The 11,375-nt window shown below is 43.6% G+C and overlaps 1 protein-coding gene across 7 annotated transcripts in view; it reads left to right on the top strand.

Moving 5' to 3' along the window:
- PDE8B (phosphodiesterase 8B) overlaps positions 1 to 11,375 on the top strand; it is a 253,654-nt gene that overhangs the window by 226,998 nt on the left and 15,281 nt on the right. For all 7 annotated transcript variants that reach the window (XM_019641025.1, XM_019641024.1, XM_019641028.1 and 4 more), the window contains 5 exons: positions 1,753 to 1,795; positions 5,156 to 5,233; positions 7,427 to 7,503; positions 8,846 to 9,010; positions 11,114 to 11,159. In XM_019641025.1, the coding sequence (XP_019496570.1) occupies positions 1,753 to 1,795; positions 5,156 to 5,233; positions 7,427 to 7,503; positions 8,846 to 9,010; positions 11,114 to 11,159 (409 nt within the window). The remainder of the gene's footprint in view (positions 1 to 1,752; positions 1,796 to 5,155; positions 5,234 to 7,426; positions 7,504 to 8,845; positions 9,011 to 11,113; positions 11,160 to 11,375) is intronic.

Genomic DNA, 11,375 nt, shown 5'->3' with positions numbered 1-11,375 from the left:
TAAAGGGAATATTGAAAGGAAGACATTTTGATGACATTCAGGACATCAAGGGTAATATGATGACAGCTCTGATGGCCATTCCAAAAAAAGAGTTCCCAAATTGCTTTGAAGGGTGGACCAGGCGCTGGCGTCACTGCATAGCTTCTCAAGGGGAGTGCTTCAAAGGTGATTATAGTGATATTGAGCAATAAGGTTTGTAGCACTTTTTCTAGGATGAGTTAATGAACTTAATTGTCAGAACTCGTATAAACCTGCTAGCAGCTGGCAGACATCTAAGAGATGGGTGCTGTTGCCTTGAGAAGCGGCCGCTCTCCCCTCCTGCCCCACAGCCCTCAGGCCCATGAACCTCCCCCAGGCTGCCCACCAGAGAACACCAAACCTCACAATCACTCATTCTCTGTTTATTTCCTCAGTGAGTTTGACTGAGAATTATGAGGAAATAATTTTAGTGGAATCATTCATACCAAGTTATAGATGACAGGTGAGTTTAGACCTCCAAGAAGAAAATTCTAACACTAAAAGAATTTTTCATCCAAGTGAATCATTAGCTGTAAAAGGGAGTATTTAGAAGAGGCACATAGATAACCTGAGTTGCTACAGAGACTCAGAAAGTGAGGCATGATATGGGGTCCTGGCAGCAGATGCTGAGACAGCCCCATAGACCTTCTGCTTGTGAAGCAAGTGAAGGTGCCGGTTGGTCAGTCAAGTTGTGTTTCTTTTTTATCTTTTTTCTAAAGATTTTTATTGGGGAATTGGAACAGCGCTGGAGAATTTGGGGGAAGGGGAACAGACAAGTTGCTATCGTTTTGTTCTTCAGTCTAGTTGTGGAGGACGTTGCTTCACTGGTGCAAGTTGGCACCATCATTGCGCTCTTCCTGGGTTAGGCAGATCAGTTGCCGGCTTCTGGACAGCTGCTCACTGCAGCTGCTGGCTGCTCACGCTGGCTGCTGGCTACACACGGTAGCCATGGCAACCCACTGCAGCAGGGACTGCAGCCTATGCTGTCGCCAGCGACTCACGGCAGCCCAGCTCCAGATTGAGCTGTTGTTCAGCATCTTAGCTATAGAGGGCAATGTCACTGGCCCTCATATGTGGGATCCAAACTGGGGCCCTCTGGCGTCCCAACCCAGCTCTTAACCAATGCGCCACTCGGCCGGCCCAACATTAGCACAAAATCATCAGCACAAAAAAAAAACTGGTAACGAGAAAGAACTAGGTGCTATACTGCATCTGAAGTTCAGATTTCATTGTGAAGAAACATCGTGTCAATTGACTCTGTCTATAAATAAAGCATTTGAAGAACTTTGTAGGAAGGTTTTCAGAAATCCTAGGCTTAAGTTCAGATAACTTGTAATTACAGAAAAATTTTGTGACATGTATGAAATACAAACAGGCTATATAGCAGCCTTATAAAAAATCTTAAATTGTGTTATAGCTTTCTGTCTTTCTGCGTTTCTGCAGACTATCCAAATGAGCACAGCTGACTGGAGATTTAGGCATCCTGTTTAGAAAGTGCGTCCTCTGAGTACCTTCCTGCGCTCGCCCTCAGCCTTTCTATACGTGTCTGAACATAACAGAGCATTTATAATACCACTTGGTGTGCACCTTTCATCAGTTCATATTATCTGTGCAACTTCTTGCTTTCTTGACCTCTTCAGAGCTTTTTAATGAAATTGTTTGGCTGGAAATGTAACTCATACCATGTTTTAAATCTCTTTCTCTTGTTTTTACCGAATTTTTGAACAACTTTAGATTCACAGGATTCATCGTGATTCAGGAGACAATTCTCAGACAGGTGAGATTTCAATCCCACTCTTATCCACTCAGGTGGCATTTGTAGGTTCAAGTCCATCAATTATTCTGAAGAAGTTTAGATTGACAGTCACCGCCCCAGAGCTTGGATTGCTAAAACATCTGAGTGCTGATCTCAGAAGGCTGGAAAACCAGAATCCCTTTAAAATTTTTGAATATTCATTCATGGCAACCTTTTCTACGGAATGCCTCCCCATTCCTGGTTTTCTTTTGCTGGCTAGAGACTATAAACCTAAAATAGAGAGTGGCCCAGACGTCCAGGGGAGGTCCAGTGTTGTTATACCATAGTCAGTCTTCCCTTTCTTAGCAGCAGTCAGTGACTAAACAGTTAGAAAATGTGGGCGGGCCCTGGCCTGTCACCATCTCAGCTGCCCGCTCCCCACCTCATACCTTGGGCAGCACTCTGACCTTCTGACCCTTGGTTTCCTCAGCCATAAAATGAGGGGGCTGGACCTGATGACTTCTACATTTGAAAGGTCTGGAGTTCTCTGCTCATTAGAGGGGAAAATCAGCCTGTTACCAAAGATTTAAAATGCATACAACACATTCTCTCCAATGTTGGTGGCTTCCCAGCCACTAATGCATAAAGGCAGACCCTGGGCTACTGTTTAGTCCCTCTCCTTGATTCTGGGATGGACCACATTTTGGCCTTCTCAGAAAGATTTCATTGGATCTTTCTGAATTTCTCTTTCTTTATTTGTAAAATGAACTAACAATGTCCATCTCGTTGTTATGAGGATTAAAGGAGAAAATGTACATGATATCTAGCGTTACCTGGTATTTAACTGTTTAGTATTCTCCTTCCCTTCCCCTCCCCTCCCCCTCCTCCCTCTCTCTCTATCCCTCTGCTTTACTTTATTTCTTCTAACACTCTGCAAGAGTATTATTCTAACTTAAGGGGTTCTGGATGCCAAAGACTGTTACAAGCATTTTCGTATCCTTTTCAATGCCCAGCATTGCCTGGCACAAAATAGACAATAAATACAGAACATTGATGAACTGAAGCATCCCATCTTGGAAAACACAGGTTCTACCATGTATTAGCTCTTTGAGCTTGACTGTCTACATAATCTCTCCAAGTTTAAATTTCTTCATCAGTAAAATGGGGATTGTAATATGGAGCTTTCAGAATTGTTTTAATGATCATGTAATTACTATATTTAAAGTCTGGTGCATAGTAGGTACTCAGTAAGTGGTAGCTTTTTGTAACTAGTGATACTATATCCCTTTTTGCTATTGGGTACAGCTATTTAAAACTTTTTTATCCTTTTTTTTTCTGTTTTTTTAATTCATTCCACAAGCATTTGTTGAGAGAATTAATAACAAATTCTTTGATTTAAATGTCCTTTATTGAAGAATAATTTCTCCAAACTTTTAATCATTTCTGTTGCTATAATTTCTGTTAATTTTAGCTGAGATGAAATCAGGAAGAATAAGCATTATTCATCTTTGAATAATTTCTAATGCATGATTCAGGATTCAACCAGTCAACCTGGGCCCACAGCTGGGAAACTAACCTTTCTACTTTAGTTTTATTTAGATACTACATTTTGAGGAATTCTTGAATTTAATCTTAAATCTTTAATGAGTTAGATTTTATTTATACCTGGTAAACAAATATTAGGAACGTATATGATTAAGTCCCTGACTAGGCTAAAAATGAATGCCTTGCGAGTGACCTCTATTAGTTTCTGAGGGTTTGAAAGATGCCATACAATCCTAACAATATGATTTAAAGTACCACTATCTATAGTTGTCTTTATAAAGAAATATTGAAACTCATATCCAGGACCAGGAAAAATATTAAGACACAGGATGGAAGACAAAATTAGGCAAAGAGTGAATATTTTAAGTTAGAACATTTAAGACAAGGCTCTAGGGCTGTGGTGCTCAGATTCACGTTTTAACAATTTTGCCTCTCACTTCGTGCTGTATAAATATAATTCAGGTTTAGTGACTGATTCAGCCTTTTAAGAAAACTGAATCAGATTTTTTTAGGACACTAAAGTAAATGGTTAAAAAGGTGATCTAGAAAAGTATCTAAGACATATTTCGAAGTGAAAACAGCAAAATAATAGAACAATATTGTAACATGATTTCATGTGTGCCTAAAAAGAAGGTATAGGTGCATATGCAAATGAACAGATTGGTAACACGTAATAGCCAACATGAACTACATACTATGTTCTAAGTGCTATTCATGGGTTAAGTCGTTTACATCTCACAACAGCCTGTGAATGCGGTGCTATGACTGTCCCCACTTTACAGATGTGGGAACTGAGACAAGTAACATTCCCAAGGTGCAGATCTGAATTTTGGCAGTTTGGCTCTGGAACTGGTCCTCTTAAGTACTACACTCTCTTACATCTTTTTTTGGTGTCACTAGACAAGTCTTTAAAAAGCATTTTTCTTTCTTGGAACACGATCATTTGTTGGTGTCTGAGAAATGCATCCTCCCTGCTGGAACCTGCATGCCTGCCCCGTGCGAGCACAGTGAGGAGCAGTTCCATGTCACAGTTATGTCCCCTCCCTGCTCATGCGTCACTCCCACAGGATGCAAGTGCCTTCCAAGTGCCTGTTCCTGACGCCAGCTCTGCTGCCCTGGCACTTTTATCCCTTGATCCTCGCTGCTTAGAACTTGCATTAATGTCACAGCACATTTTGAGTGGTAAATTCAAATTCTGCAAAGACTTATGGAGAATTTTTAAGTGCTTTTTCCCCTCAGAAAATGGAGACAAAGGTGAGAGTTTAGTTGTGGGAAACTCTTCAATTATAAAACTGCTTTTTCTTCTCTTCCTTCCTGGGATCGGCAGTTTCAGCATTTGATGAAATCACACCCTCAGGAGAACCTAGAAGACCATCTAGAGGTCTGACTTTCCAGAGTGGCCTAAAATTGTCCAAATTAGTTTCTCAAGTCAATTCAACTCTCTGTGGATTTTCTAGTATTTTATTGTCTCAAATATCTTCCATAAGAGCCTTCCCCATCCGATTAAATGGATTGTCCTTCAAGTGAAAATGAGCCCCGCAGAATTTCCCCGCAAGCTTTCATGTTTATTTTCAAAAAGATATGTTATTAATGGAACTAAATAACCTTGACAGTAAGCCCTATTTCTATGATATGGCATCACAGGAAAGGACATCATTGTACAACTAATACAACTAAAAATTCTGTATGTGTTGAGGATTTGAAGAGAAAGGGCTTTACTATTTCTTAAAACTATGTTATGGTGCTTAGAAAGTAACCTCGTTTTCTTTGGAGACTGAGGGGAAAAAAATGTATCCAGGCTTCACCTGTGATAAGCTGGTAACTAATCACTCTCCATTCCTCATCTCAAACCCTTAGAGTCTCATTCATTCAGATACAAGAACAGGAGGAAAGAGTCCATTGATGTGAAATCAATATCGTCTCGAGGCAGTGATGGTAAGCGGTTTCTCAGACTTCCTTGACCTTTTAAAAATATAGAAAATGACAGAGGAATATATTCAAGAAGTCATCAGCACATAAACAACACCCCCAGGAGTAGGATTTCAATGAAACTAGCTTTTCCCCCATAGGATGAAAACTTTTGAGGCCTTTTTATTCTTTTTTACTTTTTTACCGTCTTTGTCCTCTCTTTGCAATGACTCGATGCTTCTTCCTTGGTGGCCTAACGTGTGTTTGGACATAACCACAGAGCAGCTTGGGTGCCGGGGTCAGAGCAGGTCACTCTCGGGTGCCAGGGGCAAAGGGGGGACCCGAGTCTTGACTTCCCACCTCCAACACCACCCAGTTTTCTGTGCACCTGTTACACACACCTTCCCTTAATCAAACGTCACAGATAAACTGTGAGACAGAATTTAGCCAAACATTTTTTTAGTTCAATCAGGCCTAAATAATCAGGTGGATTTGCAGAGAGATAATTCTGAAATTTAATTCCTATGTGCCTGGAAAAATATAAGTAATATTTACAGAAATAGGAAAGTCTCCATGTATGGCTAGGTGGGGGGTTGAGAAGATGATGAGCTTTATTTTAGTGGAGATGGCAAGGAAGCTAAAATGCAAGACTGGTACTCAGGGCTAGAGATGTGGATTTGGGGGCCCTACAGGTGACAGGTGAAGCCATGAACAGAGGAACATCTCTACGGGGTGTGTGTGTGTGTGTGTGTGTGTGTGTGTGTGTGTGTGTGTGTGTAATAAAAGAACAAAGGGTCTAAGTCCAAGGCTTGAAAGTACACCCTCCATGCGAGGCCAGGCAGGAGAGCAGAGCCGCGGGTGACTCCGTGTCACATGCACGAAGAACAGAGGGCGGCTGAAGCGAGGAGATGGCTCGCAGTGGTGAACGCTGCAGAGATCAACAAGCTGAAGTGCTGAGACCGGACTACTGGATTTCACTCATTCAGTTAGGTTTTCTTTAGCAAATGGGAGGACAGATTCTAGGGGTATGAGGAGGGGATGGGTAGTGGCTGATAGGAAGGAGAGAAGTGGGAATAGACAGGAAGGGCACGTGAAGGGCTGTCTAGTCCTTTGGGTTACAATGGGAAACCTGAGTACGAGGGAAGGGGCTGAACTAGCAAGAACCAGACTCTAGAGATCAGACGGATAATTCACGGAGGAAGTTGGATAAATCACAGGACATGCAAGGGATTGGGAGCCAGAATATAAAGAAGATGGACTGAAATATTTTCAAATGGATGAGGGTGTGGATGCCTTTTAGATGGAGAAGATAATGGATGAGGGAATGTCAACTAGATGAATTTTCAGAGTCAAGTTTGAGATGGGGACATCCTCGCTGCAGAGCTCGGCAGAAGGGAGGGCTGAGAGTATGGAGAGGTCTGCAGTGTGGCTGTCTGGCAGCAGAGGGGGCCACAGCGATGGCTGAGCCGCAGGCCGGCTCCACTGCTACTGGCTGGATTCAGTGATCCCATCTGTACCCTGCGGTTATCCCTGCTGCCTGCCTCACAGGGAGGGGTGGGAAGCGCTGATTGACAATGGTGCTTTTAAAGTAAAGCGCCTACCTTTTGACTTCTGGACTGCATGTAAGCATTACCTGTTCAAAAAAAATAAAATGACTTTAACATGAAAGTTTCTACAGATGAGAGCTAGAACCACCCTGAGTTCTGGGTGTCGAGAACCTGAAGGCTCAGAGAGGTGGAGTGCCTTCCCCTGACTCATGCTGAGCAGGCTCATTCTTCTGCCCCGTCCCGTCCTCTCCTGGACCCACCCCCCCACACACACTGCAGTGACCCGGTTACGGGATGGAAAGTGATGGAACTGCCCAAGCTGGGCTTTAGTGACTCATGGGAAAGTGAGTTCTGGGGGATCATTAGGTGTTGGGATGGGGCCTCAGGATCCCATCCACCTTCTTTGAAATCCCCCTGGTGGACCTGGGATGCATACAGCTATCCCGCTACCCAAGTTCCAGCCAGACCACCCTGTCCAGACTCTGGCAAGTAGTGGCTGAGCTCTTAGCCTTTTAGGATTAAGAGATGGGTAAATTCATTGCTTTGTGGGGTGACAGCAGGGGAGACAGCAGTCCTTTGAGAATCACACCCCCAGTCCATGTAGGGCTCCACTGCTGCCCCTAGCCAGGCCGAGCCACCAGCGCCAGGTATATCTCTCTTGACTCATTTCCAGCACCAAGCCTACAGAACCGTCGCTATCCGTCCATGGCAAGAATCCACTCCATGACCATCGAGGCTCCCATCACAAAGGTGAGTGGCCCCTGCTGCCTCCACTCTACAGTCAGGGCCACCTAGCACTGGGCTAGTTTGGGAGATAAAATGAGGGATGGCCTACCACTGATATCACAGAGTTTACAGTCTAGTAGAAGAAACAGATATTAAACAAACGCATAATAAATACATAGTTATAAATTACAGTCACATCTACAAAGGAAAACTACAGGATTCTACGAGATGAGGTTCGATTAGGGCCCTATTTTGGTTGGGTGAGAGGGGTGACCAGGGGCAGTCTCTCTGCAAAGGAAGTAATGTTTCAAGTAAGAGATGAGGCGTGTGAAGGTGTAAGAGAAGGGGGATGAGAGGATTCCAGGCAGCAGACGCGGCAAGGGGTAGAGCGCTGAGGGGGATTGGAGCATTTGAGAACCTGAAAGAAAGCCAGGGTGGCTGGAGCTTGGAGAGCAGAGGGGAGAAGAAGGAGACATGAGTTACGCAGGGCTCAGTGCATTCTGGCCAATTGGGCCGTAAGGAGTTTATATTTTAGTTTATGTGCAGAAGAAACCACTGAAGAGTTTAAAGCAGGGGAGTGACATGGGTTGGAGACAGCAAGCAAGAGTGAAAGAGAAGAGGCCAGTTAGGGCTAGAATTAGAGCCATGAAGGAGGCGAGAAAATGAATAGATCAGGAAATATTTAGGGGTAGAATCAATTTGACTTGGTGATTAATTGTATTGTCAGGGTGGGGAGAGAAATAAGAGAAGTGATATGTAAACCAGGGCCTCTCGGACTTTTAATTTGAGCCCAAGATTGATAAAAGTGACTTTATTTTTTCCTGCAGTGTAAAAACTGAAGAAAGTGGTTTTTTTGTGTTTTTGGTTTTTTTGCTTGCCTGCTTTGGGGAGAGGGGAGAAAGATCATGAGTTTAGTTTTGGACATTAAGTAAGATATTCCAATAGATGTGTCAGATAAGCAATTGAATATATAAGTCTGAAGGTCCAAAAGAGTTCAGGGCTGGGATGACAATCTGAGAGTCCTTGGCACACAGATCGTATGTGTCCACCTACATATGTGGTGGGAGTGAAAGAGCTTGAGAGAAAGGCCCAGCACCAGTCTCTGAGGAGCTCCACCCTGTAGAAGACAGTAGAGGAGAAAGGTCAGCCAAGGACCTGAGAAAAATGTCATCAGTGAGGTAGGAGTACCACCAGGAGAGGGGAGCAGGGGGTGAACAGCGCCCTCCGTGAGAAGGCAGGAGTGTCATGAAGCCGCTGAACAATGTGTCATGGCATCACGTGATTTCTTTTGGATTCCGGTATAGGTATGACATTTGGGAAGTAGAATTCTAGTGTCCCCAAATTTACTCTTTCTTTACTTTCTTAGGTTATAAATATAATTAACGCAGCCCAAGAAAACAGCCCCGTCACAGTAGCAGAAGCATTGGACAGAGTTTTAGAAATTTTACGGACCACAGAACTGTACTCCCCTCAGCTGGGTACCAAAGATGAAGATCCTCACACCAGTGATCTCGTCGGAGGCCTGATGACTGTGAGTGGCGAGGAAAACCCAGAAATGCAGGGGAGATGATGTTAAATGCACTCTAGAGTACATGTAACATGTAACATATACTGTTACCTGTAGTTGCCGAAATCCCTGTTCTATGGACTAACGTCAGCATAACCAGAAGCATCAGCATCATAATTTGTGTGGCATTAATCAAGTAATTCTCGCATTGACCTTTCTGCTTGTAAAGCTGACCGACCATACCAGTGGGAGCCAGTCCTTCAGAATTTGGGTTACAGTAAGGAGTTCATAGGCAGCTGGTTGAGGGTACAGTATGCATGGTGGGACCCTTGTTTACTTCTTCCCCTTGACCTGGTACAATGTTGGATGGATTGAGGGTTCTGGCTAAGTTTCCTTGGACCTGAGGCTCTTTATATAAGGAAAGGGTTTGTACTTAGACTACAGAACTAGTTTCCAAAATCTTAGCTGTAGACTCTTTTCTTTAAATAAAAGGTTATATGGAAGTTTCCTTTATAATCGGATCAAAGCAGAGCAGAGCTGCTCTGGCTTGGTGGGGGAGGGGAGGAGCCACCCCTGTGGGCACTCTAACACCATCCTTTATAACCACCAAGATAGCTGATTTCAAAGGACTCGTCCTGTTCTAGTGTGTGTATGTGATCTCTTTGGCTGTAATCACCCTCCATCAGCAAGTGAAGAAAAAGAAGAAAATTCAGGTCTTCATTTGTGTGCCTTATCAGAGGCTGAAGCTAGAAGAATTCTTTGGGAGAAAAACAAAGTCCAAGAGTCATCTATGAGTTTTATTTTAAAGGTTTCTACCGAGCCCTGCCCCCAGATGCTGAGCGTGGACTGGCTTTCTGGCCCGTTCTCCTTACTCCTACTAAAGGTCTCTAGTGAGCCTGGATTTGAGTGGCCTGTCCCCTTCCTGCCCCTAGGCTGCCCCTGGCTGCCCATCCCAGTGCAGTGTAGACTTCAGTTCTAGAGAATGCTGGCAGGGGCCTTTCAGGAGGGCGCTGGGTCCTGGAACGAGTAAGGTATCTACCCGCCTTCCCCTAGCTGCCACACCATCTTGGGGTTCCTCTCCAGGTAATTCTGTGAGGAACCAGTGCAGGATTCCACCAATTTTTATAGGGTAGCTTTAGGGAAGAGGAGAAAGGCAAAACAAAACAAATCAACAACAACAAAAACAGAGGAGTCCCTTGTGATATCTGCCTTAGAGGCAGGACAGTTGTGGCCAGTGTTGCGTATTTTTTATATAGTTGTAAAAATTAAGCTCTTGGCCTAAAGATTCAAGGTGTGACTTCAGGGGAGCCCTTCATTAGTATTTTAAACTTTAGCACACACTTTCTGGGATGACAAGCAATTATAAATGACTTTTAGCAAAGATCTAAATGATTAGGTGCAGGGGTGGAAGATGAAGGGAAGGAATCTGAGATGAACCAACATCTGGGGACTCGCTCAAGAGCCTAGTCAATGGCAGAACATTGGAAATCTGCCCAGTCCCTCAGGCGGTCCCTCCCAAGATCTCAAACCCAGAAACGTTTCTTTTAAAAGCTCGCAGCAATACTCATGTTGCAAAACAGAAAACAGAGTTGGAAAAAAATTAACTTAAATATTAGTCAAAAATTAAACCTCAAATGTGAAGGCTTTAGATTAAGGAATCCCCAAAATGTGGCCCATGGCTATGGCTCCCTAATATATAAATCGAGTAACACAGTCCCTGTGAGGGTAAGTGGGGTCCCTTCAAAATCATTTGCATCCAAAGAAAGGTCACTTCTGTGATTTCACTAATGTGGCTTCAGAGCACCAGGGGAGGAAGACAGCATTAGAATAGAGACAACTCACAGGCGAGGAAGACAGTGTTAGAATAGAGACAACTCACGGGGTAAGACCTGAATGCGGTCATAGCCACATTACTTTCAATTTCCGTCTCCTGGGGCTAATAGCCATGGAAGGGTGAACATCTTCTGTCTTGTAGCTATTGTTCTGATTTAATTTTGAACTTCAATTTGGAGTTCTAGATTGACTGGGTTATTCAGGATTCAAATCTCTTTGGCTAATGACAGAAATGAGAAAATAATGATAATGGCGTATAAAGCATGCTTCTAATAGCATCTTTCTTTATTCTAGGATGGCTTGAGAAGGTTATCAGGAAATGAGTATGTGTTCACTAAGAGTAAGTTGTCTGTCACCTGCCCACTTGTTACTGATAACCTGTCTCCAGCCTCCGCCTCCCCAATGTTGTGATTACTTTGGGTGGGGGGAGGACCTTGGTGTTACTTCCTGTTTGTCTTACTGGAGTTTAAGCATCTCTGTGGTCTACATTTGAAACCAGGTCTCCTAATTAAAATGACTTCTCTGAGAACTGTGAGAATACGAATTGCAAATCTCT

Source organism: Hipposideros armiger, unplaced genomic scaffold (assembly GCF_001890085.2).
Source record: "Hipposideros armiger isolate ML-2016 unplaced genomic scaffold, ASM189008v1 scaffold_55, whole genome shotgun sequence".
Taxonomy (NCBI): domain Eukaryota; kingdom Metazoa; phylum Chordata; class Mammalia; order Chiroptera; family Hipposideridae; genus Hipposideros; species Hipposideros armiger.
This window is presented reverse-complemented; position numbering and strand designations above follow the sequence as displayed.